Source organism: Colletotrichum scovillei (assembly GCF_011075155.1).
Source record: "Colletotrichum scovillei strain TJNH1 chromosome Unknown Contig00005, whole genome shotgun sequence".
NCBI classification, from domain to species: domain Eukaryota; kingdom Fungi; phylum Ascomycota; class Sordariomycetes; order Glomerellales; family Glomerellaceae; genus Colletotrichum; species Colletotrichum scovillei.
In genome coordinates this window covers 1,718,123-1,745,295 of record NW_023336263.1, presented here as the reverse complement: position 1 = coordinate 1,745,295, position 27,173 = coordinate 1,718,123, and the positions used below count along the sequence as shown (strand labels likewise).

General features: G+C 52.1%; 10 protein-coding genes across 10 annotated transcripts; 4 read left to right on the top strand and 6 right to left on the bottom strand.

Moving 5' to 3' along the window:
* Positions 1-55: 55 nt before the first annotated feature.
* On the bottom strand, positions 56-1,626 carry HER10_EVM0004148 (PP-loop family protein; the record flags this gene model as incomplete). The annotated part of the gene is made up of 1 exon (XM_035473800.1): positions 56-1,626. Exon 1 carries the CDS (start codon positions 1,268-1,270, stop codon positions 56-58), a length of 1,215 nt encoding a protein of 404 aa, XP_035333894.1. The 5' UTR covers positions 1,271-1,626.
* A 736-nt stretch (positions 1,627-2,362) lies between these two features.
* Positions 2,363-3,822, top strand: HER10_EVM0009723 (60S ribosomal protein L8-B). The gene is made up of 4 exons (XM_035479200.1): positions 2,363-2,467; positions 2,737-2,811; positions 2,875-3,384; positions 3,441-3,822. The coding sequence occupies exons 1-4, from the start codon at positions 2,465-2,467 to the stop codon at positions 3,639-3,641; spliced, it is 789 nt and encodes a 262-aa protein (XP_035334281.1). The 5' UTR covers positions 2,363-2,464; the 3' UTR covers positions 3,642-3,822.
* Positions 3,823-7,431: 3,609 nt separating this feature from the next.
* Positions 7,432-8,307, top strand: HER10_EVM0009641 (carbonic anhydrase; the record flags this gene model as incomplete). Its single annotated transcript, XM_035479123.1, has 3 exons — positions 7,432-7,447; positions 7,531-7,641; positions 7,706-8,307. 3 exons carry the CDS (start codon positions 7,432-7,434, stop codon positions 8,305-8,307), a joined length of 729 nt encoding a protein of 242 aa, XP_035334276.1.
* Positions 8,308-8,786: 479 nt separating this feature from the next.
* HER10_EVM0010650 (nuclear transport factor 2) lies at positions 8,787-9,640 on the bottom strand (the record flags this gene model as incomplete). The annotated part of the gene is made up of 6 exons (XM_035480103.1): positions 8,787-8,903; positions 8,970-9,068; positions 9,142-9,213; positions 9,274-9,338; positions 9,442-9,459; positions 9,628-9,640. The coding sequence occupies 6 exons, from the start codon at positions 9,638-9,640 to the stop codon at positions 8,787-8,789; spliced, it is 384 nt and encodes a 127-aa protein (XP_035334346.1).
* A 2,030-nt stretch (positions 9,641-11,670) lies between these two features.
* Positions 11,671-13,970, bottom strand: HER10_EVM0006843 (uncharacterized protein; the record flags this gene model as incomplete). The annotated part of the gene is made up of 11 exons (XM_035476417.1): positions 11,671-11,774; positions 11,825-12,462; positions 12,514-12,693; positions 12,739-12,787; positions 12,854-12,967; positions 13,021-13,081; positions 13,131-13,215; positions 13,280-13,422; positions 13,481-13,586; positions 13,635-13,695; positions 13,745-13,970. The coding sequence occupies 11 exons, from the start codon at positions 13,968-13,970 to the stop codon at positions 11,671-11,673; spliced, it is 1,767 nt and encodes a 588-aa protein (XP_035334080.1).
* Positions 13,971-14,506: 536 nt separating this feature from the next.
* HER10_EVM0012433 (casein kinase II regulatory subunit) lies at positions 14,507-16,516 on the bottom strand. Its single transcript, XM_035481829.1, has 2 exons — positions 15,955-16,516; positions 14,507-15,824 (listed from the first exon to the last, which is right to left on the bottom strand). Exons 1-2 carry the CDS (start codon positions 16,111-16,113, stop codon positions 14,952-14,954), a joined length of 1,032 nt encoding a protein of 343 aa, XP_035334482.1. The 5' UTR covers positions 16,114-16,516; the 3' UTR covers positions 14,507-14,951.
* Positions 16,517-16,712: 196 nt separating this feature from the next.
* HER10_EVM0004516 (JmjC domain-containing protein) lies at positions 16,713-17,886 on the top strand (the record flags this gene model as incomplete). Its single annotated transcript, XM_035474158.1, has 1 exon — positions 16,713-17,886. Exon 1 carries the CDS (start codon positions 16,840-16,842, stop codon positions 17,884-17,886), a length of 1,047 nt encoding a protein of 348 aa, XP_035333927.1. The 5' UTR covers positions 16,713-16,839.
* A 533-nt stretch (positions 17,887-18,419) lies between these two features.
* On the bottom strand, positions 18,420-20,532 carry HER10_EVM0009813 (cytochrome P450). The gene is made up of 4 exons (XM_035479286.1): positions 20,200-20,532; positions 19,876-20,120; positions 19,597-19,823; positions 18,420-19,530 (listed from the first exon to the last, which is right to left on the bottom strand). Exons 1-4 carry the CDS (start codon positions 20,304-20,306, stop codon positions 18,580-18,582), a joined length of 1,530 nt encoding a protein of 509 aa, XP_035334292.1. The 5' UTR covers positions 20,307-20,532; the 3' UTR covers positions 18,420-18,579.
* A 278-nt stretch (positions 20,533-20,810) lies between these two features.
* HER10_EVM0002870 (uncharacterized protein) lies at positions 20,811-22,374 on the top strand. The gene is made up of 2 exons (XM_035472563.1): positions 20,811-21,382; positions 21,470-22,374. Exons 1-2 carry the CDS (start codon positions 21,330-21,332, stop codon positions 22,293-22,295), a joined length of 879 nt encoding a protein of 292 aa, XP_035333817.1. The 5' UTR covers positions 20,811-21,329; the 3' UTR covers positions 22,296-22,374.
* A 304-nt stretch (positions 22,375-22,678) lies between these two features.
* On the bottom strand, positions 22,679-26,669 carry HER10_EVM0007725 (phosphoenolpyruvate carboxykinase). Its single transcript, XM_035477271.1, has 5 exons — positions 25,896-26,669; positions 25,650-25,698; positions 25,318-25,560; positions 25,175-25,208; positions 22,679-24,266 (listed from the first exon to the last, which is right to left on the bottom strand). The coding sequence occupies exons 1-5, from the start codon at positions 25,999-26,001 to the stop codon at positions 22,923-22,925; spliced, it is 1,776 nt and encodes a 591-aa protein (XP_035334137.1). The 5' UTR covers positions 26,002-26,669; the 3' UTR covers positions 22,679-22,922.
* Positions 26,670-27,173: the final 504 nt, after the last annotated feature.

The window sequence follows — 27,173 nt, the reverse complement described above, 5'->3', positions numbered from 1 at the left end:
GACAAACATTGTGAATGTCTGCTAGTTCTGGCTTGGGATGAGGATCTTGTTATCTCTATAAGCTAATCTGCGCTTTATTCTTGTTCAACCCATCCACCAACAGACAGGCTTGACAGATGGCTTGACTAGACATGTAGCCGCATTTTTCACACTTGCCCAATGTCTGTAATGGAGCACTTGTAGTTGCCTGTGCTTGGCCATGTCTCGGTCTGGGCGTCTCAGGCGAATTCTGAATCTTCTTTCCAATCTTTAGTGAAGGTGAAGGAGCAGTTGTGAAGTCTGTCTCCTGAGATTTGGTCAGAGTTGTCTGGCTCAAGCTTGCATCCAGTTGAGCAATTTCGGTCGCAAGGCCTTTGCTTTGCTGCGAGCCGCAGCCAGCAATGAAGTCATCCTCAGCGACACGGGGAGCACTTCCTTTGCAGGCGCAAGAGCTGCCTGATCCTCCCGCAACCAGCCGAGCCATATCCTCACCGCTGCGGACTATATCCAATATAGCACTTGGCCGCACCCGCTCGAGATTCTTGATCAGGGTGCGAGCAGTGCCGCGGAAAGCTTCGGGGCTGTAGATGCATTCGGTACTGAAGTAGTCGAGCTTCTTATGATGAGCATATAGCACGATTTCCTTCTCGTAAGAATACTTGAGGGGCTTGCTGCGCTTGACATCGCTAGTGTCGTCGCCAGTGACGATACTTGTGCTGCGACCTAGCCGTGGCAAATCGCCTCTCAAGAGGTTCATGAGGATGGTTTCAGCAACATCATCTGCGTTGTGGCCGGTGACAACATGTTTAATGTTCAAAATCCTGGCGCCTCGATCCAGTGCCTGTCGGCGGAACACACCACAATATGTGCAGTTGCCCTTCTTTCCAATCACTTCGACAACCTGGTCCATCGTCCAGCCGTACAACTCGTCGTACCCTACTATAGTAAGGGGCATGTCGTACTGCACGGCATTTCTCTTGACGGTTTCTAGCGAATCGTCTCTATAACCCTTGATTCCCTCATCGATGCTGAGGAGTACAAGATTCAAGCCGTAGTCATACCTGTCGTTTAGGGTTTTGAGAACACTTGCTAAAACGGTCGAGTCTTTGCCACCCGAAGCCCCGATAGCCACCTGCTCTCCACGAGAAAATAGTGAGGAAGAGACAATAGTGTGATGTACTTCTTCCTCAAATACTGAGATAAAACAAGCCTTGCAAAGTTTCTGGTGGTTCTTGGGCCGCTTCACGAGCGCGCGCTCGGTCTTGCACTTTGCGCATAGTACCGGTGCCATCTTGATTGCTGCACCACGAGAAAGGAAAAGTAGGTCCCCGGCGATACGAGAGGCGTCCCAGAGAAATAGTGTCGTGTCGGCAGCGGAGGTTGAGTGCCACTTTGCGCTGGAGGAATCGTCTCCTCAGTTGAATCGACGAACTTCAGAATTGATACCCCGCGGTGGATCGGACAGGATAAAATTGAGCTGAACCGGAAGATTAAGAACGCAGTGTACGTGTGCTTGGGTGTCTTCACGTAATATGTGTTCCGGGGAAAGAGTGGTCCGGGGGGTCGAATCGAAAAATATGTCGTTGCTAGATCGAAGTTAAGGAAAATTTGAGAATAGCATGTGTCGCTGTGTCGCTTTGATGACCTTGGAGTCATCATCGTCGGCGCAATAGGTACGTACCGCAAAGCGGGATTCCGTGCCTGATCTTCGATCACTTAGTGGGCATGATACCACACGGGTACTTCGTACTGTCATTTAGCGCAGAAAAGGGACGGGAAATTCTCTCCAGCATCTAAATAGGTACTCCTCGTTGGCTTTGCCATGCACTACAATCATCTGCTCTAACAATTTTCATCCCTCGAATAACAAAGACTGTCAGCCTGGTTTTGATAAGGAAACAAGACACGAGGCTCTCGTTCGTATTGCTCCTGCTATCTCCATTTCGCATTGCCTGCCAGCTTGCACGCTTGAGCTGCCAAACGGGTAATTATCTATGCCAGCAGAAGGTTGATCCAGGATGGGCGTAAAGACTTGTCATGGGTACTTCAAGAGTCGGTCCAATAGTGGTGAACAAGATGACCAACAATGAGGTGCTCGGGTCTTTGAACTTTTTGTCTGGCGCAAAAGTGACATTCCATCTTCCCTCGTAGTGGGGTCGAGTACCTGTCGTCCCTGTCAAGGCTATTCCGCGCAACATTTGTTGAGGCAACTTCAAGCCTCCAGGTCGCTTATCGTCGGAAAGTGATCATCACGTGGAGATAAGACCAGCGGTGCGAAATCCCCCCGGTACCTTAAGGTACGGTGCAGGTACGCGACCACGTTGTGAATGTTTCTTATCGGGTACCCACCCTATCTTGCCCTAATCCAATTTTTTCGCGCCCACACCAACAACGTCTTATCCTCGTCTCCCGAAATTTATGTTTCTGCATACCGACCTTCTCTTCATCCATCCCCGCCAAAGGCAGTATCACGACAACCGACAAAATGGTGAGTACACATTGAACGAAGACGGCTTCATCTGCCCTCGAGGCCAATCTCCATCCAGTCTCGCTGCTATGCGAACTGCGATTTTCCGTCTCGGCCGTCGGTCCTCAGCTAGCTTGCTTGTTGGGACGGGCCGTTGATGATGATTTGGCTGGAAGGGATGGTGAAGTGTTGGATTCACTTCCAATGCTTCTCCGTCCTTCTCCTTAGAGTTAAAGGAAGACACAAGTTGATTTGAACAATTCACTGATGTCTTGCTTTCTCAATGATAGCCTCCCAAGTCCGGTAAGAAGGTGGCTCCCGCCCCTTTCCCTCAGGGAAAGGCTGGCTCCAAGAAGGCTCCTAAGGTTAGCACAAATCCTCTCCACGATTGCGCGCGCAGTTCCATAGATGGCTGACAACGGTCACAGAACCCTCTCATTGAGCGCAAGCCCCGCAACTTCGGCATCGGCCAGGACATCCAGCCCCGTCGCAACTTGGCCCGCATGGTCAAGTGGCCCGAGTATGTCCGTCTTCAGCGCCAGAAGAAGATCTTGAACATGCGCCTCAAGGTCCCCCCTGCGATCGCCCAGTTCCAGCACGTCCTCGACCGCAACACCGCCGCCCAGGCTTTCAAGCTCCTCAACAAGTACCGCCCTGAGACCAAGGCCGAGAAGAAGGAGCGTCTCGTCAAGGAGGCCACCGCCGTCAAGGACGGTAAGAAGAAGGAGGACGTCTCCAAGAAGCCCTACACTGTCAAGTACGGTCTCAACCACGTCGTTGGCCTGATCGAGAACAAGAAGGCTTCCCTCGTCCTCATCCCCAACGACGTTGATCCCATTGAGTTGGTCATCTTCCTCCCCGCCCTCTGCCGCAAGATGGGTGTCCCCTTCGCCATCATTAAGGGCAAGGCCCGCCTCGGAACCGTCGTCCACAAGAAGGTATGTCTACCCGGTCGTCACAGATCCTGCTGTTGCGGCTTACTGACTGATGATAGACTGCCGCCGTCCTCGCTTTCACCGAGGTCCGCTCCGAGGACAAGAGCGAGCTCTCCAAGCTTGTTTCCGCCATCAAGGACGGATACCTGGAGAAGACCGACAGCGCTCGCAAGCAGTGGGGTGGTGGTATCATGGGTGCTAAGGCCCAGAAGCGCACCGAGAAGAAGCAGAAGGCTCTTGACAACGCCATCAAGGTCTAAGATGGAACAATACCCGGACTACTTTAGTGTATTAGGAGACTAGGCCACTGGAGGCTATCGGATCATAAAAATTTGGCATGGCGTCGGGATTATTCTATTGGGTTTCAAGTTCATGCTTTGCTTCCATGACATGGTGACCTCACGAACCCTTTACTCTCAATCCGGCACATTTCTTCTTTAATCCTGCTCAATTCTTAGCAATGATGTGAAATTTGACGGTTCGCGGGTATCAAAGACACTGGTGGCTAAGTCTTTTTGCAAAGAACTCAGGCCCAATACTGTAAGGAAATTAAAGATTACTGACGTCCTTCCTGTGGGTTGCGGAGTAGTCAAGTCTTATCTGATGGCAGTCTGCCATGGGCTCACGGCGCAGTCATACAAATGCCAAGTCAACCCATTATTAAGGCGGACGGGTATGTCCGTCCATGGATGCCGTGGTCTACTCTGTGCTTACCGAGGGCCTTTCTCTCTCAAAAGTCTTGGCAAGTCGCATCTGGCGAGATGCGACAGCGTGAGATACTACAGGACCACTCTGTAGAACGAGTGTACGGAGTAGTAACAAACAACCAGTTATAATCGGCTGTGGGGTTGATCGACGACAGGGGTCCCACAACTTGATGAGAAACCCAGACAGAGGCGCAAGGGTCCAAGTGCGGTAGTGCTCCAGATCGACCATCGAAATACCGTACGATGATGCAAAACTCTGGGTTCCTCAACAAAGTGCCAAGAACCAAGTCTGAGAACATGCTCTCCTTATAGCTGCGGTATGGTAACCTGAGGGCCTCTGCACGCGTGCAACGCTGAAGAGCTGCTGCACGCCAAGCCGGTAAACCTTGTGGTGCATTGCGCGTTTTGTATTCTGGGCTGAGCAATCTCCCCAGGTTGGTAAATACAGGCAGCCCTGTTTCTCGCTGGCTATTTCTTTCTTCGCATACGCAATTATTCTCATCCCGTCCGCTTGTCGAATGTTTGTGGAAGACGGCGCATTCCATGAATGTCGGGCGACCCGGACCGGATGCAGACCCGGGGCCAGCTTTACATTCATTGTGTGCTCTGCCGCCTCAAATCCCGAAGCTGTACGTAGGTATTGTGGGAATGACCCCGGCCCGGGTTGTCTATGGAAAAGGCTCCCCCCCCCCCCACCCCTTTTTTTTTTCCTTGTTCCCTCAGACTCCAAAGTCGCCGTGGCCGCAAATATCGAAAACATTCTGATTTTCTTGGCATTCGTGTACCCATATGCTTCCACTTCTGGCACAGAGATGTCCCTGTCCATCCAAAGAGCACGACTGCGAGTGCGACCCGAGCTCTGGACGTGCTCGGCCTATTTACAACTCTACGTAGGCCAGGTTGACTTTTGTCTTCTCATACGACCGGACCATTGCCCCGGCGGTTTATACTCTGTGTGGGGTGTAAAAAAAGAGGTGAGCCTACCTATGAAGAGCAGAGGGAAACATGAGGAAGTGCCCGCCCGGCAACTAGCACGCTGCCACGCAGACATTCAATGAGAGCTTACATTAGCTAGCTAAACTGCTTTAGGTTAGTAAGCAACCACCAAACACTGTTCTCCTCTTCCAGAAAGCTTGGTTGCATTTCTCTTTCTCACTGGTTCTTCCGGTCAACCAAGAGTTTCCTCGTGGATTGATGAACAACTGGTCAACAATGTCGACTCTCGATACTCCTTTTCATTGGTAAACAGTCCTGTCTGCATTGTGATTGAGATAGAGACATGAACCCAATCTGTCAGATCACCGTCGATCACACCATGGAGATCAGCGAGGGAAGGATTGGGATTACGAAGGATGCCTTGCCTTTACGGCAGTATTGTGAGGGATGACACTGACAAGCACTGTTTCACAGCCGGGAGTCGCCCTTGGTTCGACTGTTTTCCCATGACTTCTAGTAGTCCCAAAGACAGAGAGCATGGATCATATTCCACGGTGGCGCATTAGAGACGGAAGGTTCACTATGGCCCACTGCCCTTGTCTGTCAAACAGTCAGTTCAGCTTGTCAGCGGCTCGGTCAGATCCTCCATGACCCAAGTGGGCTGGAACGGAGATAAGTGCCCGACTGACGGAGATGGCCCGGCCTGACTGACCATCGCACGGAGACGGTCCTTCAGCCCCCACTCGGTGGCCGGAGACAATTATACACTGCGCGCCCTCGCCAGTGTTTTCAATCGATTAAAACCAGTCCGATTCTGTTATACACAACCGTCCATTAGAGGATAGTAGTCAGGACATATGCCGTGAACACTGGCCATGCTTTCCATTGCCATGCGGACACCGCACCGCCCCAGGGTGGTGGATTAGCCGGAGGCATAGCGCAAACGTCCCAAGTCACAGGTCACAACCCCGAAATAGTGCGCATCACAAAGACGTGACCGGGGTATGGTGTCTTCTTCCCAAGTTTCCCTCCGTCTTTCTCTCCCGTCTCCCATCTCCCCTTCCCCCCCCACCCTATTTCTGTCTTCTGCCGTGTGTACTTGTCCCTGGTGATGCCCGGGGTGTGGCACCGTCAATCCTCTGGGGAGACTCGTCCGAAAGTCTTGGCTCTGTCTGGATCTGTGTTTGGCTCTGTCTCCAGGTGCGGAGAGCTATCCACCAAATGGTCACGGTCATGGTCCCGGCCAAGAGGATTGCGGGTGGTACCCGGGGGGGTGTTCCGTCTGTCTGTGTCTCTCTGCTCTCGTCTCTCTGCTCTCGTCTCATGCATCGACTCCATGTATGGTAGCGCCCAAGTATGCATCGCCATACTACTTATATTATCCTCCATGTCTCGCCCCCCCGCGTGCTCATGGCCTTACATCTTATGATATCTGCATGTAGCCTTCTGCAGGATCTCGAGTCTATTTCGCTTGCCCACTACGTTGTCTGATACTACCATTCTCTCAGCTCAGCTTGATCTTGAAGCTCATTTACATTGTCTCAACAACACCATCTCTCATTGGATCAACCGTTCCCTCGGCGCTCCCCCTCCCACTCAACCACAAGTCTCTGCTCATCTCAACGCAAGTTTTCTGGAATAGGTTGGTTCGCCCTTCACATACCACACTCTCACACATACTCTCTCTCACTCTCACTCTCCTTCACTCGGCTCATTGGATCGTCCCTCTTTCCCCTCTCTCTGTTACTATCCTTGCTTCCTTCGCTGAAGGCTCGGAATCTCTTTGCATATGCCTGTTCTCGTCACGCATCACTAGCTCAATACATCTTGCTTATACTCAAGTGGCACGACCAGTCCGCGAGAAAACCCCAGGTTACACTACGGCATTCGGCGTTGGCCACCACCACCACCACCACCATCTTCGATCTCAGACTCCAAAGTCCCTCCCAACCAGCTTAACCCGCATACCGTCGGCCGGAACAGAAAGTCACTTGTCATACATTCGATTCTGCGGCCTTGTGTTCCCACCTACGTCGACCCGGCATCCTACGTCGTAGCCAAGGACGTCCGACAACTTTGACGTCTGTCGTGCTCTGTGTGTACAGTCAGAAATCAGCTTCTCCTTTCCAGTAGTGAACCGGCCCGGCTTCTCTACCTCGCTGCAGAAACGAGCGCCAGTCAAGGGTCTCGTATATCATTACTATCTCTACAGCTGGGCAGGTCTCAGCCAGGTTGCCTGCACACAGCATCCGGACACAGGAGCAACACGTAATACTTTCCTGCTTGCACACTTGAACCAGCTATTGCGTTCTCAGACTATCGACCGAGTCGTAGTCCAATCCATCTAGATACCCCGCAGCGTTGCTCTTACATTGAGTCCGGCTGCGTCAGTGTACATTCGATCACAATGGCTTTCCATGACCGTAAGTGCTCGACAATCTCACCTCCCTGGGTAAATAGTCCTACTGCAAGGCAACATGCTGACCTTCCATCGCCATGGATAAAGAGAACAAGTTCCTTTATGCCCTGAGCTCCAACCAAGCTTGGGCTGGATACAAATCACACCAGAATCCTGCGTTCTTCAAGAACCTTGCCTCGGGGCAGTCGCCTTCAATCTGTAAGCTCATCTGCAATGTCAACGTCCACCTTAAGCTCTGATGCTAACGCATGTCGACGCAAAGTGTGGCTAGGATGCTCTGATTCTCGTGTTCCCGAGACAACAATCTTGGGTCTCCAACCCGGCGACGTCTTTGTCCATCGCAACATCGCCAACATCGTAGCCCCCACAGACATCAACACTTCGGCCGTCATCGAATACGCCGTTGCCCACCTCAAGGTCAAGCACGTCGTGCTCTGCGGTCACTCAGCCTGCGGCGGTGCCAAGGCGGCGCTGGGCGACTCCCGTGTCGGAGGCGTGCTCGATACCTGGCTCACACCCTTGAAGACAGTCCGCGCTCAAAACGCAAAGGAGCTCGACGCCATCAAGAATGATGACCACAAGGCTGTCCGTATCGCAGAGATGAACGTCGAGACTGGTGTCAATGTGCTCATGGCCAACTTCACAGTTCAGGAGGCTATCAAAGAGCGAGGTATGACTGTCCACGGCTGCATCTTCGACATCGCGAGTGGCCGTATCCGCGACCTTGGGTTCGGAACCATGGGCCCGGGTGCCACTCGGAACGGCATTCTCAAGAACGGAGGTGGGGAAGAGGAGATCGTCCGCGGTCAACACGCTCAGCTCGTGTTCCGCGACAGCGGAGACGCCCACATGCAGGTCCGTTGAGGGTGGAAAAGAACGGCAATGTGATGATGATGTAACACCAAAGGTACCGTCTAGATACGGTGACCACTTGTCTGAAGTTAGCCTGTGAGGGGCGATGTTTGGTTTTCATTTTTGGGTTTTCATTCTTGTACTGAAATTTATGCGAGGCGCAGGAAATGGAATGACAGGCAAAATCAAGGCCACAAAGTCATACAAAGATATCAAGGGGCGTCATAGGTCTTTTAGCTCATGTGATGATAATAATAGGGGTATTTTCCCAGTTCTCTAAAGAGCCATGTGTGAACAGAGCCGTCTTGGGATTCCTGGAAACGGGAAATGGTATCCTTGCCAACGTGCTGCCCTCAACCCAGCGTAGATTAATGGGAATGAGAAATCGAAGGAGACAGAGATTCTTTTATCCTGCCCTCAGCCATGCCCGGTCCCTCGAAATCAGATATTGGGCCTCATCAAGTCGTATCCTCCTAGAGTGCGTGGAGAATTTATGCACCGTAGACAAGCTTGAAAATGTCGTTGTAGACGAAGTAGGTGCCAGTGGCGGCATCATGCAGAAGCTGGAAAGCCTGAGTGTAGTTCATGGGGCGCTGCTCCTCGTCGACCTATTTTTCTTGGGTTAGATAAGAGTTGTAACGGTGGAACAGCCGCAGGGCATGTTATATACGTACAAGAAGCTGGCCAGTGACGAGGATGATAATGCCGTTATCGGTGGTGGGCTGGGCGTCGAGGGTGCTGACCTGGTGCTTGACCTTCTCGAAGGGGAGGGACTATTGTAAAAGGGTCAGTGAGTGGACTGCAGACGGCGCATTGAACTTGCGCATTCTCTTTGGGAGTACACACAGTGAGCTTCTCAACGATGGAGTTGACACCAAGGGAAGAAGCAGACTCGAAAGTCAGCATAGAGTGCTCCCGCTGTTATTGTTATTGTTGTCAGTGAATGCCCGGGTGACTATGTAGCAGTGGAGTTCTCACGTAGAGGCTGGCAAGTCCCTTGCGGTCCGAGTCGAACTGGTTGTAGTAAAATTCGATAAACTGCTCTGTTTGCGTTGAGGAGGCCGTCAGTGTGCTCTGTGTCGAAGAAATGCAGGCAAGGGCATTGCGATGCGGGCTTCTTCGGCTATCGAGTATGGGATCACTTACTTGCGACTCCCTCGAAGTCTGCGGAAAGGCATCAATTAGCTACTTATCTCCTTTCTTGGTCCGATGAAGTGCACCAAAAAAAGACGAAAACATCATGGAGATGCGGGGCAGCACACAGAGCGAGCGCGCGCGCAAGTCCAGCAGTCACAAGAGTGCCAAGGCCGATTGAGTGCATATGTGACTTACTGTTGGACGCCATTTTGTCTGATTTGGAAGGCGAAGGATGTGTTGAAGACGGGGAGGTTTCGGGTCGGAGGGAGGGGTTGGTTTGTTTACGGTAGATTTGAAGCGATCGAGACTTTTGTCGGAGGAGAGCTTTCGCCGGTCGCCAGGTTGAGCAACGAAGGAGGGGTGGTGGGCAAAGAGGGGGACTAACACAATCAAATGGCAGGGGCGCGGCGCACAGCACACACGCAATGGAAGGTGGGAGGCTAAGGTACCTTGGGCACCTGCTCACTGTGGTCAGGTACCTAATGTCACCGGGCTGTCGGGCAACTTCCAGGTTTTAGGCATAGGGCAGTTTTACTTGGTCTTTGGGTTTGGGTTCCAGTATTGATGGTGGGGTTCTGACATCTGCGACCTACTGGGCAACCGTTTCGACTGTCAGCATGCGATTGTGCAAGTGCTATATGGTAGATACTGGCATAAATGGCGGGGTGATTCTTGTTTCGAGGGATAGATGCAGCTAAACCGTTCTTGATGGGGAGCCGCCATCTGCCTAAGGCTCAACTCAACTGTTTCCATCATCTGAAGTAAGCGAGCCTGTTCCGCATGGGCCGTGCACCGCCGAGAACTTGACTACAAAAATCTTTTCTGTCTCTCTTCAGTCGCAGCTTTTTTTCCTCACTTCGATATCAAGGACGAACCAAACCGAGTATCGATCTTTTTTGAGAATCTCAATGGTCAACTGTATCACAGTGCTCAATTCGTCCATGGTATCTCCTGCGCATCCTGCCTTCAGCTGACACGAATGCTTTACCTCGGATTTTTACTCACTTCACTACATTCTGTTCACAGAATTCTTCCTGCTCGGTAAGCATTTGATCTCATATTTTCTTAACAAATTCGACCCCATTGTGGGTTGCTACGTTGATGATCAACTCTTCCATTAAGAACGGCCAACAGAATATACTATGTTGATTCAATTTATCAAGCTCAACAGTCTGAATGTAGCTTTGAAGCAAAATTTTTATTAAGCGTTTGTTAGCACGAGAGCACTAGCTAACCTGGATATCAATAGATCTCTCAACCTTGGCTTTGGTTAATGAACCTGCTATATCAAGAAGGACCGTTTTATGTACACCCATGTAGAAACAATAAACACGGACTATAAGAAATACTTTTCGTCTGTTTGTGCATAATGGCCCGCTATTTGGTGATATTTTTCCTTTATCGTCTTCTGAGTTGCTCGGCGAGCGACATGGAGTGCTGCCCCAGGGACGCGGAGGTGGTTCTGACGTCGGATCAACTGCTTGTTGGTCGCGAGCGCCTCAGTGACACATGTGCCGAAGCGTCAACCTCGAATAAAGCCAGGGCCCTAATTGCAGATGCTCTTCTCTTGTCTATTGCTTCGTGGTGACGTTGACAGACAGCCTTTGCAAAGAAGGCATTCTATATGAACTAGCTCCCGCCTTCCGTATATTGAAGGCACTTCTAGACGTGGACACAACACTGTTTCCTCAGTGAATATACCATAGATTACTCCCACAATCGTGACCATCACTGCCGCTGGAGAACAGTACCGTCAAGGTCGTGTTTAACCAACCCATATACTAAAATCGGAGGTAGTGAAGAGACCAAAATAGAACGTTCAATTCTTCAAGGTTGGCATGGGGTACTATAACATCCCAGAATAGATATCATCATACACGTTTAAGCAGATATAATGTTTTCGGTCCCCAGCACGTATCATAACTCGGTGATATCTCCATCAGCAAAACTTAATGACAAGAGTGGGATTCGAACCCACGCCAATTACTTGACTAGCACCTGAAGCTAGCGCCTTAGACCGCTCGGCCATCTTGCCGTTGTTGATGCAATATCCTTGAGTGAAGCATATCATGTACGGATTCAGTCTGCTGATGTGGATGTGTACCCGCGGTCTTGATCACAGAAGAGAACGAGAGTTTGGAAAGATTGCTGCGCACAAGGACCAGTACAAATAATCTACTTGTAGCTCCCTTATTAACCACATTCAACTTTCGAAAAGTCCGATCTGGTTGGTGATTTTTAATCTCTGAACTGCACCTCGGGGGTGTATCTCCAGTTTGAGATATAAGCAGGTGTATCTCCAATCCTCCCGTTGCTAGTCGAGTACACCCCGAGGAATACACCTGTTGAGCCATTAGCGAAAGCTTTGATCCAGAAAAAGAAAGCAGCATACCTGTGAAACCCCAACTAACGGCATCATTGGAGGCATAGAGAAGAGTCTTGGTCTGGAAAGCTGACCCGGCCGGCCCAGCAGAGAACGAGTAATGTGTCATGTTGGCAGCCCGAATCTCCAACCTGAGTGGTTTATCAAGCCAGTCCTCTGGTACGGGTGCCACAACATCAGCGGGAACAGCAACATATGACATAGCTCGGAACCGAAATTGAAGCTTGAGATCAGTCGGATTCCCCCCCGTCGTGAAATTGTGGCCAGGGAAGGCCTGCGTACTAGAGCTCGCGGGCAGCAAGACAACGCCGAGATCAAGGTGATGGTTCTGCGTAAGGAACACCGTAACGCCGGCCTCTTCCTCTTCTTCGGTTGGCTGAAAGTCAAGCTCGACGCTATAAGAGAAGAGCGTGTCTTGTTGTCTTCTTCCAATGAATGTCTGCCCATCGGGACCCGCGTAGTTCCCATTTAGAGCGGTGAGGTTGAGTTTGGATGGTGTCAGACGTAAGCTGTTGGGCTTCTCAGGCGGAGAGACTATGTATGAGCTTTCGATCGGGTACCGCCAATACGTAAAGTGAGCTGGAAGGGTCGAATTCGGAGGGAAGTCAAACGCGTCACCTTCAACTGCTCCCAGTGAGATCAATGGGCTATCTTGGTTAGCAGAAGTCTTCTTGAGAGGAAAATGATGTAATACGTACCCGGAGCCTTCAATATCCAAATTCTCAAGCGGCATCTCCCAGCCACTCATCTTCCCTTCGACGGGGGTAAAGTATGGCCATTCCCCCTCGTTCCACCTTACCGAAGTCATGACAGTCTCACGGCCCATTGGAAAGTTGAGCCATTCTGGCCCTGATCTCGTGGCCAAGGCAACACACCACCTACTTCTCATTAGCTCCTCAAAGTACAACGGTGGAGCTCCTTACCAATTCTCGGAGGCATCTTGAAATACATCTGCGTGTCCGACAGTTTGAACTGATCTCCGTTAACCTCGCCTGCAAAGCCAAATTGGAAAGAGAGCACTCTCTGCGCTTTGCTAACAATAATTGGTAGTATTGGCGTTGGTCAGAACAGGGTTCGATGGATTTGACTGGTACGGGCCACCAATACTCTTTGATCGGGCCATCGTGACCATATGGCCAAGCCCAGTGCCGCCTTTCAACTTGCCATTAGCTTTCGGGGCCCACAGGATGTTCATTCGGAATCACCTTCGGCAGCCAGAAGATAGTAGTAGCCATCTTTACGGTAGATGTGTGGTCCCTCGGGTGCCTATCTCCATGTCAGCCGTGCGGAAGTCTCCAGAGGACTTATCACAGACCATGCCGCCCGTGCCATTCCAGATAGTTTTCCATTCGCCGACTTTCCCGGTGTTTAGATCGGCCTCCGCCTGTTGAATCCACGGTCTTGTATCGTTTCAGCGTTTGTGCTTTTTTCTCCGAGGGTCGTTCTCATTTCCATGATACATACCCGATCTTCCAGGCGTGGGCACCATTGATGTATGTCTTGCCATCATCGTCCCAAAATGGCTCCGTATCGTATCCTTCAAACTCAAAATGGACCGCATCGGTCCAAGATGCTGGATCAAAAGGATCTTGCGCCTTGAAGATAATCTTGGACCCGTGAGCTGAGTTAGATGAGTCAAGGAGAAGAACGTGGATCAAATCATACGTTGTCCCATCTCGAAGCATCTGCCACGTCTCTATCATCGTCTACAAGAGTCGTAACAAGCCAAAACGTATCATCGTGATAGCGCAGTGTCGGTGCCCAAATGCCACTGGATTCTGTCAGCCGCAGCAAGCTTTCTTTGCCCCGAGAGACTTGCCTTGTGGATCGGTTTGTCTCAACAAGTCGGGGGAGCTGTTCTTTCCTGTTCAAGACGTGCCCTAGGCCGTGTTAATGAAGTAGTCACCCTCACAGGTCATTAGAACATACCGACTAGCTTCCAGTTCTGCAAGTCTCTACTAGCATGGAGTGGTATACCCGGGAATGCATTGAAACTAGAGGACGCGCAGAAGAAGGTATTATTCCACTCAGGGACAAATATACAGCTAGGATCTGGATGGAATCCTGGGATTATTGGGTTATAAAAGGTCGAGTTAGATCCCTCTGATATTGAAAGGCACATCAGCCACACGGCCAATGCTACAAGTGAAAACATAATGTCTACAATAATGCAAGTGACATGCCCTTCTCTCCAAGATATGACACTCAGTAATTATATTAGAGACTATATGGGCGACTTATAGGCGAACCGGAAGGTCATGGTAATCGCATCAAACATGCTCGGGATATCTGCAAACGAACAAGCCTAGCTCGAGTCCCCGCATCGTTGGTACAGGGTGACATCATCCGGGTCAATAGCAGGCATAGGATAAATAGTTATAAGCTCGAGCGTAGATTTGTCCAGCATTCACCCGGGGTCGTATAGTCCTCTCATTGACTCTGTTCTGCATGAGTTTGTGGATCTAGGAGGATCGTCTGGGGCATGAAGCATGATGGCGACCCCGGAAACACGCGACCGGGAGGAGAGGAGCAGGTGGAAGGAGGGGGCGGGGTGGGCTCGAGAATATTAGGCCAGTGATACGCTACTAGTATGCATGGCGAAGAAGGACGCAACGTGGACATCGAGATGCTGACCCCATGAGGAAGATGGGGTTTTCACGTGGGCCATCGCTACCTACAAGGGTATCTGCTCCTGAGCTGTTGTCTAGAGGCATCGCCTCCTTGCATCGCGATGAAAGCGAAATGAAGAGTCCTTGTTTCTGACCGTCGAATTGCATGCAGTCTATATTCTGTGTCCCGAGGCCCAGAAATGCAATGGCCATCGCATTAAGCCTATACAACAGGCACCATTGCCTGCAAAAAGAGTTGAAACCAGAGTTCGTGTAACGGCATGAGTTGTTTACTTCAGTAATGCATCTCCCTTAGCAACGCCGTGCCTCTTTCATCCACGGAGATCGGGGTGTGCCTCCTAAACGCCATCTACCTTATGCAGAGCAGCCGTATTGACCGTCTCGCTCGATCTGCACCGACATCTTTCTCTGGCCTGTTGCCTCCATCCTGGCGCGTTGCCACATCCGCCGCTCAACCCTGGAGGCCTACCGGTCCCATAAGTACGAATCGTTTTCCAAACCAAGTCCTAAAGCTCCGACTCTGCACCGTTCGTCTCCACAGCCATCGGGCTGCCATTCTGCGCCTGGCGTTGCGTTGCACGGAGGCGCGCATTGCCAGGAGCACGGCGACGGGGTGTAGGCCGGCCGTTGCCGTTCAGGTTCTCCTCGTCATCATCTGAGTCGGGGTTTTCATCCGCGTATAGACGCGCCTCGTCCAGTTCGGTCATGCTATCCGGCCTGTCCCTCAACCACTGCATCCGAGGGCCTGATTTTGCAATTTCGGAAACGCGGAAGCCGTAGATACGGGGCTCATATATACGTCCAGCGCCCAGGCCCGGTGCAATGTTCTTAGCGTACATGCCGTTGATCATCTCGAGCGAATCATCGTTAATGCGAGCGCCGCCACTGCTGAGAACCTCGGCCCCACGCTTAGTGAGGTCGTATTCCGGGAAAGTGAGGAGGAAGAGGGCGCCAAAGGTACGGCCAAAGAAGGCACCGTCGACGGTTTGGAAACGGCTGTTGGGAGGGACGTAGACGTCGAGGCAGGAGGGGCAAAACAGCTTCACGGTGTCTTCGCCGGGAATATCAGAGAGACCGACAGGGAGTGTTCTCGCTTGGTCGCAGTTGGTGCGGGGGCAGCAGCCGAAATGGCCCAACTCGTACTTCTCACTCATCTGTTGAATGCCCGCCCTCGAGCAGATGAATCGCTGATGGATCAAGCCGTAAAGCATCTCGGACGAAGACTCGATAACACTTAGGTCGCTAGCCATACGGCTATGTTGTCTCCGGTCGTGTCTGGGGCCGAGTCGGTCTTGATCTCCCGAGTCGTTCTCGTCTTCGTCTTCATCCTCCTCCTCCTCTTCGTCCTCGTCCTCTTCAGGCTCCACATCAAGGATCATCTATGCAGGTCAAGTCAGCATGGACGTCTATCGCGCAGCCTGGGGGCTGAAAAGGGCGCTTGAGCTCCCAATCGCCATAAGAAACAAAAGAAAAAAGGATATTTTAGCGAGAAAGAAACAGCCTGCGTACCTCGAGTGCCTCCTTGTACATCGCGACCTGGTTCTGCAGGCCAGTGAGGTTGAAGTCATCCTCGATGAACTCCTCAGAAACCTCGGCGAAGTATTCATGGCCGAGGAGAGAGCAAAAGGAAGATATCCAAGACTCCGGGGCCCCCGAAGAGGTGGACATGTCGTCGAGGTAATCCAAGGTGATGGTATTGACGGGGTGTCGTTTAAAAATGGGTTGGGTTGCGACGCGGGCAAGCACGCGCGATACAGTCGTCGGATGGAGGACAGCGACGGTCTCCGAAAAGCTGCTTTGGATATCGATAGTCTCCCAGCAGGGGCGCAAAGGTGGCGGGGTAGTTGGTGGGCGTGACGGGTCAAGTGCGGCGCATGTCAAGCGCGAAGGGCGACGTCGGCGATGGAGAAGTTGCAAGATCGAGGAATGGTTTCGCGAGCGGTCGGATGCCGTCTACTGAGCAAAGTTGAGTTGCGATACAGAGAAATATTTCTCCGTCCTTTTTTCTGGCGGCAGGGGAGAGAAGCGGTATTTGGAGCCTCTCAGCAAAAGCTGTAGTTGTGGTGGGTGGGCTGTGGACTGCGGTGCCTCACGAAGCCCAGCCCGCTGAGATTACGTCCAATCACTGTGCTGGTCTGTGCGCACTTCATCGGTCCTTCGGTGAGCGGGCCTCTAGTTGTTCCCTCCGCCGATCTTCTCGGTGAGGGTACTCCTTCTCGCTTCCACTGATTCATTGCTATTCACCGAGACGTGTGTGCCTGGGTACGTAGCCATGTCAATTCAAGTCGAATTGATTGCCCATCACTGCCCTTCTTAGCTTGCTGATTACTTCGTCTATGATACAGAACAATCCTTGTTCTCATTCATTTACTTAAGACTATGGTCCTTCTTTAGATGCTCTCAGACATGAGGCTTCTTGCCCGTGGCTGTTGCCATGCGCTCACCTTATCCAAGGCTCCCCAAATCCGACGTGGGTTTTCAACATTGAAATCGGTAGAAGCTACAGAATCTCCATTTGAGGTGGTCAACATCGAAGAGTTTCGAAAATCGTCATTTACACAAGGAAGGCCTCTCCTATTCGGGCAGTCCTCCAACCCTGCTCAGCAGAGTTCCTTCTCGGCATCTTCAAAATGGTTCGCCCAAATTCAAGATGCTAACCAGAAACCCATCACCAAATTCACTCCCTATATGAACCAATTCGCCCACCACATGTTCCCATACGAGTTCATGAGTCCTCAGATCGCCGAAGATTCTGGAGTTTTAGTGAACACAACAACACAGTTCCTTGCATGGCTCGCGTCTGATCCGGATCCCATGGGTGCAGTGCTAGCGGGCATCGTCCACGCAGCATCTCACCCAGATGCCTCGGAGCCAAAGTTCTCGTCATTCGTTGCTCCCCTGCAACTCCTTCTCAAGGCTGCGGAGTTCAACAGCCTGCACGAGAAGAAGATCAAGCAGCTTTACATAGCCCAGGCTCAACTCCCGGACCTACCTCTAGAACTCCAGGAAGACCTGCCCGTCCCACGCATTGTCTTGGAAGCCGGTAAAGGCGACGTATACAGTTCGAGCTTGTGGCTTGGGCTGGAGCCGACATACACCCCGCTACATCGCGATCCGAACCCTAATTTGTTCTGTCAACTTGTTGGCAGCAAAACAGTCCGCCTGCTACCGCCGTCATCTGGCGATCGGTTGTATCGTCAGATACAGGCTCAGCTTCAGCAGTCGGGTAGTAGTCGCATTAGATCGACGGAAATGATGGAGGGTCGCGAGAGGGTAGCAATGAATACAGCTGTCTGGGGATTGGAGAGCCACGCGGATATTACAGAGGCTCAATTGAGCCCTGGAAATGCTCTCTTCATTCCCAAAGGTTGGTGGCATAGTGTCAAGAGTGGACATCATGATGGGAGGTTGAATGCCTCCGTGAATTGGTGGTTCAGGTAATCAAAAGAATACTTAGAAGGGTATCCAAAATTTTAGCACATACTCGGCTTTTTAATGCCTCTGTAATTAATCTTTTAAGACTTTGTCTGCGTACACATGGTCTGACTTGGTGATACCTCACGCGTACTGGTGTACTTCCCCAACTTGTACTGCTCAACAAGTAATAATCTAAAGGCAGAAAAGATACCTCAAACTATTCCAACACTTAAACGTTACAGTTTGCTTCTACTCGATGTCTGAGAATTTTCACAAATGACAGGCAATTAGACAAAGGCGCAGGATTCTGGACCTCAAGTGCTGTACGGGGCGAGCAAGCATTGATGAGCGTTGGTCCGGCGAAGAACTGTCAGCAACTAGCCCCACATCAAAGCACAATAGCTCAGGGGTAGAGCGCTGGGCTCATAACCCAGAGGTCCCTGGATCGAAACCAGGTTGTGCTATTTCTTTTGCAATTTTTCCTGTTGAAGCACCCTTTTTGATCTTTTAGACCCTGATGGACCAGAGAATGATGTTTTGCATTCTTTTCTTTCAATCGGGGGTGCAGAAATGCCATAGTGGTCCCTACCTGTTATCGATGATCCTCCAGAATCAACGTCGTATCCCCTATCACATCCTCTGACTTACTTGCCTTCAACAGTTTCAAAAGTGACCACCAAAGGGAATGAGAACCCTCAAAAGCGGAAGATTGGTAGCTTAAAATTCGACGTCAGGTCTACGATGTACAAAACAGGGCAGGCCGTCCTTCATCGGCAAGGTAAGACTACTTTTGCTGACTCTCGTCGAGTCATCGACTCTCACGCAGTCAAAGAGACCAGCCACGGTCGCAATTACTTGCACGGCAATGATCTCAGCCATCTTCTTCCCCAAGCATGTTCTTGGCCCGCCGTTGAAGACTGGGAATTCGGAGGTGCTCTTGTTGATAACTTTACCGCCGACCAGCCATCGCTCAGGCCGGAACTGGTCCGCATCAGAGCCCCATGTGGTGCGCGAGCGGTTCATCGCCCAGGTGCACCAGACAACGACGGAGTTCTGGGGTAGAAAGGTGCCGTCCGGTAGCGTTGTCGCCTGAACAGCCTGTTTGATTTCGAAAGGGATCGGTGGGAAGATGCGCAGCGCTTCGTAAAAGACTGAGAAGACGTACGGCATCGTATTCGGGTTACCCTGTTCCGCAATGGCTTTCTCAAGGGTGTCCTCCTCACTCTGCTTTTTGATGCCGTCGACTTCCTCGCGGATCTTGGCTACGACCTCGGGGTGCTGCATAAGCAGGTAGAATGTCCACGTCAGAGCCTGCGCCGTGGTATCTTTGCCTGCCGAGAGGTAATTCAGCCCGGCATCGGCAACCAGCTGCTCGTCGCCAATGGAGTCTAGTAATGACTGAACTAGACTGCCGGATATGCCATCGAGTCTGTCGCTCCCCAGATCTTGTGAGACAACTGGTGCGGGTTTGAGAGACGCTTTTCTGTCCGTCATCGCACTGGAGACTATGCTCTGTCCAAAGGATTTCACGACAGAGATGGATTTTCTCAGACGTGCTCCGGCGAAGATCTCTGTGAGGAACCACATTGGATTCTGGAACCGCTCTGCAGTCGCACCGGATGCGTAGTCGAAGGCCAGGCCGAATGTGTCTTCTGCGTGCATTTCCATCTACGTCATGTATTAGATGGAGCAATGGGAAGATCAGAATGGACAGTAAGAAGCATGCCAACATACGTTGTAAGCCATCTTGCCCATGAGTTGGGTCGTGATTTCGTGAAAGACTGCCTGCAAGTCCACCACATCATTACCGGACTGGCTTCCAAGGTAGGCGACACTCTGAGATAGATACTGTGGCAATGCCACGTCTGTGAGAACTCTCAGGTTCGAGGTATTGAGGAAATTGAGGCCGGCCTTTCTCTGGACCTTCCATAACTCGCCATCAACATTGATGATGCCGTTACCTGTGGTCCGTAAGCGGAGTGATCATCAGTGCCGAGAGGCACTGAGGCTCACCAAATAAGTCCCTCGATCTCCCCTTGAAGAACTCTCCCTTAGCAAATATGCCCTCGTTCTTAAAGACGTATTCTAGGTTCTTGGGATCGCTGATGATGACCCCTGGAGGTAGACTGGGAACAGAGATTTGCAGGGTTTCATAGCCGTAAAGTTGTTCACACTTGGTGAACCAGTCGAATAGCTTCTGGCGGTCTCTGAGGAAGATGATGCCATTCCCGGCGAGCGGCAGTGTATTTGGAGGTCGTCTAGGCCAAAGTCAATATCCAAGCAAAAGGTGTATTCAGTAGGTAGTGCAATAGGCTTAATAAAAGTTGGTGAACTGACCGTAATGGGACGCCGTTCCTCCTCAACTTTGGCTGACCAAAGATGGTGTATATTAGGAGTGAGATCGCAACCACTACGAGGGCTGCTGGGGCATTGACCAGGGCCATCACGAGGCGGTGTCCTTGATCTCTCAGAATGGAGATGTGGGACGACTTTCCACTACAATATGTGCCGAAGACACCATGCACACTTCAAGCCCAATTCACTGTAATCGAACCTTCAAGAATTATCAGCCAGACTGTAGCTTCTAGCTTCTCGATTTTGACTAACCTCGACCTGAAAAGGAATGGTGGAAGGCAGGCGTTGAGAAGAGACGAGGAAGGATGATACCACGAAGTATATGATGACGAAGACGAGGGCCAACACAATTGTCCAATGCCCTCAACGTCTCAATAGGCGTCGACCAGTGAGAGGGGAGCAATTGGTAGCTTGCATCCCCGACGGGGGAACTCAGAGTTCCATTGCACCGCTCCCGAGTGAGTCCACATTGCACTAAACATCTCACCCCTGTCGAAACTTCAAGCCCTTGCTTGGCCCTTGTTGCCTTTAAGGATGAGGTAGCTCCCCGCCATCATGTTGACGTTCTTTTCCAAGAACTCTTCGCCCTACGCGCCATGACACCGTTAGGGTACTTACAACCAGACTTCAACGATGTGCCAAATCAATATAGTCTGTGATCACCTTGTTCTGTGGAACGACAGGCTGATCTCAGGCCTTACTTCCACCGTGGTGAACTGATGAGGTACCTAGTAGGCACGTTTCCAGCGGAGCTTGGGGGGATAAGACCCATGCCCGGGCTGGAGCTTTCCCTGTCTCGAGCTCAGCACTAGCGAATGCGATAGCTCCCGCACCCGCCACCCCGTGCCGGCTAACGGCAGGGCACAGGGGGACCCCAATTCTCCTACGAACTTCCATCTGTCTCAACAAGAAGCACCGTGTAATAAAGCCCTCGTGGCCGCCGGGTTGAACCTCCAGCCGACTTGCAAGGAGCTTTACATCGGACGCTTTGCATGTGATCTGGATGCCGAAAATCTTCTACCAGCACAATCAAGTACATTAACTGCTCAATCGGCCACCAGTGTTCAACAAACTCCTGCTACGACAGCTATTTGCATCTCGACGTCATCACGATGGCGCCTCTCGTCCCACGATTCCACCTCTTTGAGATTGACGACCAGACTTGGTATGTTGTGCCTCCAAAATCCTACCCTCACCTCTCACAATCCTCACTGTCTATTGTAGAAAGCTAACACATCCTCTCCCAACCCAGGTTCCCCTCCTTCCTCCGAGCTTACGTCCAAGAAGGCCTCCACGCAGCCTGGGTCTACCGCGTCCCCGTCTTACAAACCTCCTCCCCGGCCCGCGTCGCGGCCCAGATCCTCCAACACGTCCTCGGCCCCCGCCTCCCCTCCTACACCTTCATCGACTTCTGCGCCGGCTCCGGCGGTCCCACCCCGGCCATCGAGCGCTTCGTCAACCGCCACCTCACCGCCCAGAAGCAGCCCAACGTCGACTTCGTGCTGACGGACCTGCACCCCAACACCGAGTCCTGGGCCCGCGCCGCCGCGCGCAGCGAGCACATCGGCTACGAACCAAAGAGCGTCGACGCCGCGCACGCGCCGCGCGAGCTGGTCGACGGGTATACCTCCAAGGGCAAAAAGGTGTTTCGCCTGTTTAACCTGGCGTTCCACCACTTTGACGATCCGCTGGCCAAGGCGATTCTGAAGAACACACTCGAGACGTCGGATGGCTTCGCTATCATGGAGCTGCAGGGCCGCGACCTCTTGTCGTTCATCATGCCCGCGATCCTTGGTATCGGCTGCTTCATCTTCGCGCCGCTCTACGCCTGGAGGCTACGCAGCTTCTCCGTGCTCATTTTCACCTATCTCATCCCGATCATTCCGTTTGTGTTGGTGTTCGACGGGTACATTTCTGCGCTGAGGACGAGGACGCCGGACGAAGTGGAGGCGTTGATGAAGTCGTGTGGCGGCCGGACCGAAGGGTGGGAGTTCAAGAGCGGTAAGGAGATATATATGCCGCCCGTTGGTTCTGTGAGATGGATTGTGGCGGAGAAGATTTCTTCTAGAGATTGGTAGATTTGGGGGCTAGAGGAAAAGAGGAAGAATCTCGACTGAAAGAACATACAAAACTAAAAATAAACGAAGACAAGACCGATTTGCTGTCGGAATTGATCAACTACAAAGATTTTATGTGCTTACATGTCATCATTACTTGACAACGCGCGCACATTGACATTGAGAGATGAATGATTACAATTTACATCCTTGATGTAGTTGATATGTCACAGACTTCCCCCCCCAGTGCTAGTTGAGAACAAGTTGGCTAGTGACGAGTTGTAAAGAGGCATCGAAATTTGATCCAGTTGGCGTACTGGAGTCCACAAAGACATCAAAATGATGTTGAAAGTTACCAGTGGTGGGTCGGAACATTCACATTCAAAATTCGGAACGATGATTTTGCTTCATGTTTATTCTCATTCTCATTCTATGAAATGAAGCCCAGAACAGATATCACTCCGTTTTGACACCAAATCCCCAAAGCTTGCCGCGGTATCCAATCCACGCGACAATTATGTTCGTGTCGGAACTATGTCGACGACACATCCTGATTTCCCAAAATTGTACCCAAAAGATGATTAAAGAAAAGAGCCCTTCATAAATCCATAAATATGATCGCTAATCAACTCAGAGCATGCTTGCGCTTTAAACGACGGGACCGGCCTTGACGACCTCCTCGGTCGCTTCGCTGGCGTACTTCTTGAAGTTCTCGTTGAAGAGGGTGCCGAGCTTCTTGACCTCGGTGTTGAAGCTGTCGTTGCCGGCAGTCCAGGCGGCCTTGGGGTTGAGAAGCTCGTCGGGGACACCGGGGCAGGTCTTGGGGACCTGGAGGTTGAAGACGTCGTAGGTCTCGTACTCGACCTTGGCGAGCTCGCCAGAGTGGATGGCGTCGAGGATGGCGCGGGTGTACTTGAGGGGGCAGCGCTTGCCTCCCTGAAGGGCACCAGCACCGACCCAACCGGTGTTGAGGAGCCAGGCATTGGCGTTGTGGTGCTCGATCTTGTCGGCAAGCATCTTAGCGTAGCGCATGGGGTGCAGGGCCAGGAAGGGCTGAGCGAAGCAGGAGGAGAAAGTGGCCTGCGGCTCGGTGACACCGTCCTCAGTTCCGGCCATCTTGGAGGTATAACCAGAGATGAAGTGGAACATGGTCTGGGCGCGGTCAAGCTTCGAGATGGGAGGCAGAACACCGCGAGCGTCGCAAGTGAGGAGAATGATGTTGGTGGGGTGAGATTCTGACAAGCAGGGAATCTTGGCGTTGCTGATGTACTCGATGGGGTAGGCGCAGCGGGTGTTTTCTGTGAGGGTGCTGTCATCGTAGTCGACAGCACGGGTCTCGGGGTCGAAGACAACGTTCTCGAGGACGGAGCCGAAGCGGATGGCGCCGAAAATATCGGGCTCCTTCTCGGCGGACAGGCCGATGGTCTTGGCGTAGCAGCCGCCCTCAATGTTGAAGACACCGCGGTCACTCCAGCAGTGCTCATCATCACCGATCAGGGCGCGCTGAGGGTCGGCAGACAGAGTGGTCTTGCCGGTGCCGGACAGACCGAAGAAGAGGGTGACATCGCCGTTCTTGCCCTCGTTGGCAGAGGAGTGCAGAGTGAGGACATTGTGCTTGATAGGCATCTCGTAGAAGAGGACGGTGAAGACACCCTTCTTCATCTCACCAGCATACTCAGTACCGAGAATGACCATCTCCTTCTCGGCAAAGTTGATGGCGACTGAGGTGCCAGAGGTCATACCCTCGGTGTATCTGTTGGCAGGGAAAGAGCCGGCATTGTAGATGGTGTAGTCGGGGTGGAAGTGCTCGAGCTCCTCACGAGGAGGGCGAATGAGCATGTTTCTCATGAAGAGAGCATGGTAGGCGCGGGCGCAGATGACACGGACGCGGATACGGTACTTCTCATCCCAGCCGGCATAACCGTCGACGACGTAGATACGGTTTCTGGTGTTGAGGTAGTCGATGGCACGCTCGCGGTTGATCTTCCAGACCTAGAAATCTCACATGTCAGCGAATGCTCAAAGAGAGGTTGGCCCGGGCGCTGGATGTGGGTCCAGCGCCGGGAGAAGCAGGAACATGGAGGCCGTCGGTACGCGGGGTGGGTGTGGCAGGAGAGAATGGGTGACAGGAGTGGAGCCATGAGGAAAGGGTTTAGCGCGGCTTTGCATTGGAAAATGCGGGGCCGGCAACCAACTGCCCTTCTTTTCTCATGCGCTGCACCCAAAGCCCAAAGGGGAACGAGGAGGGGTGGAGCCATGAGGAAAGGGTTTAGCGCGGCTTTGCATTGGAAAATGCGGGGCCGGCAACCAACTGCCCTTCTTTTCTCATGCGCTGCACCCAAAGCCCAAAGGGGAACGAGGAGGGGTTGCAGCCTTTGATGACGACACTCCCAATCGCAAAACTGCACCCGAGGAACCTGGCGGGGAACACCGGGGGAAAACATTGGATGAAAGACCATCTCGATGAGTTCCCTCCGGCATGAACCGATGCGATGCGCCTGCATCAATTCCTCGGGTTTGTGCAGAGAGGACCAGCGGTAGTGGACTTTGTTGCTTGTTGCGCGCAGGTGTATACCGGTAGCAGTGCCGAGCTGAAACATGACGCATTCATTGACAGCAAAGAAGTCTTCGGCAGTGCCTGAGTTCGTTTCGCTGCTGACTCAGGGTAGGACTCAAGCCTACAGCAGAAAAGGGCCCAGGCACTTTCCAAAGTGACTTTTTTGCTGTCTCCGAAAGGTCGCGTGACAGACGGCTCTGTTTGGGTGCAAGCGCAGTTGCCATGGCTGAGTGTCTTGGGGGGAAATGCGAATGTCCAACCGATGACGAGCCACACAAACAAAGGACCAAGGGGAAGCGTGCCCACAGCACCATGACTCGATCTGGGGTGCGGTTTCTCTTACCTCGGGTGACATGGGCTTGTTAACGGGGCCCCACCTGGTGAACATTGTGTTAGCAAATAGTTACGCATTCAATGGTCAGCGCCAGCCGTTCTGAAGCTGTGCGTGTCGACTATTCTGGCTTCGGAGAGGAGATAGAAGCTTACCAGATGTCGTTCTTGGAGCTGTCCTCCTCGACAATTCGCTTGTCCAGAGGCGAACGGCCAGTCTTCTTTCCAGAGTAGGCAGTCAAGGCACCACTTGATGTGATGGCGGAACCGGTCTCGTAGACGAGAGCATCTTCGTAAAGGGCGGGGACGGAAGGGTTGGGGATAATGGCGACACGGTCGTAGTCGATGTGCGCGGTCTCGTGAAGCTCCTCCTCAAGCTCAGTGTGCTCCTGGTGAGGACTGCAAGTAATGGGTTAGCCAGCTGTTTCTTGTGTTTTTTCTCGTCCAGAGACTGGACTCGCTGAACCAAGAAACAGTAGGAAACTTACGCAACACCACCAGGGTGGAGAGGAGTCTTGTTGACGTTGCTAGCGATCACTAAGGGCGCCATGTTAGCTACAACTTGTCGATTGGCAAAATTGAATGATGGTGATGTTTTTTTGGGTGAGGTGACAAGTGGTATAAGAAGGAGACCAAGACTGAGTTTGCGTTGTTGTGGAAAAACTCGGGGAGGGAATGGTTGTATAAGAGGGTATATGACGATATAACGGAGATGGAGTGTAGTGTGGACGTACTCTTGCGTAAGTCTGCTTGGGTTCCTTCTGCGAGAATCTGAGACTTTGGGCCTTTAACTTTGGGATCAGTGTAGGGAGAAGCAGTTCTCTGGACGGGATCCTTCATGGTTATAAAGAATTGAGTCGTTGGACGGGTAGGTCTTTGAGATCGGGTGAAGATGGTTTGGGTCAAGGCTTGGAGGCTTGTGGTTCTCGTCCGCTTTCAGGGATCGCGAAAGGAATCGTATCCACACTTCTGGAATAAATTGGCCGGGGTGGACGGAGTAAGATGGGAGTGTGAGACTCGTGAGTACAAGCATAGACAAAGCTGCTTTGGGTGGCTTGGATCTGAAGCTGGACCGAGGATAGAGGGCCAGAATGGGGTCTTGGACTTATAAGAACGGGCGCGTCGTGTGGAGTCGCGGGGGCGAAGACGCCGATGTAACTGGACGAATTGCCGTTGCTGCGAGCTTCACGATATTATCTCGGGTTCGGCGGAGGGGCGTAGATCCCTGTGCGGGTTCGGGATAGAGGAGGAATAGGGATAGAATCGGGGAGAGTTGGGGAAGACTCCTCGGGAGAACGTCTTGTCTCGAGCCCTTTGTCACTTTGTATCTTTGCATGGTGCTTCCTAGGTTGGGAATGGAGGCGTGTAGTACGATACACTAGCAAGACTAGGTACGGGAGAAAATGTGTGGAGGAAAGAGGGGTGTCAGGGGTGTGAGAGCAGGGTGTGTGGGCAGTGCAAAGGTAGGAAAAAGACAAAATGAAGAAAAAGAGACATGCTGCAGCAGCAGCAGCAGGTTGAAGATGAAGAGTGCAAGGGCATATCGGATTGTCTCATCGTCCCAAGATAACGAGGGCCCGAACTTGCCCGCCATGTTTCCCTTCGGGCCATGTTATCGCGGGGCTAGGGGGGTGGAAGTGGTTGCGGCAAGGCAGAGTGAAGGAGCCAAATTTCACCATGTTCTCTTCGACAGCGTCTATCACAATGCACAATCCTGCAATCCACAAATCCCACCTTGATCTTGGGTTTGAATCTGGAGCCTTGGAAGTACCTTCTTCTGCCTTAACCAAGGCAAAGAGTACACCCCTCCAACCTCCCCCCCTGTTGGCGTATCCCCACAATCTGCGGGCTTCCTCCGTCTGTCTCCGTTGCGTCGGCCTGGTCCTCCCGAATCCTGGCTAACTTACCTCATCTTTGAAGCCGTCCACCTTCCCAGTACGTAAGTTGGGTATGCCAATTCACCATAGAGAGATGCAAAGGGGTCGTCTCTTGCATTTCTGCCCGTCTTTTAC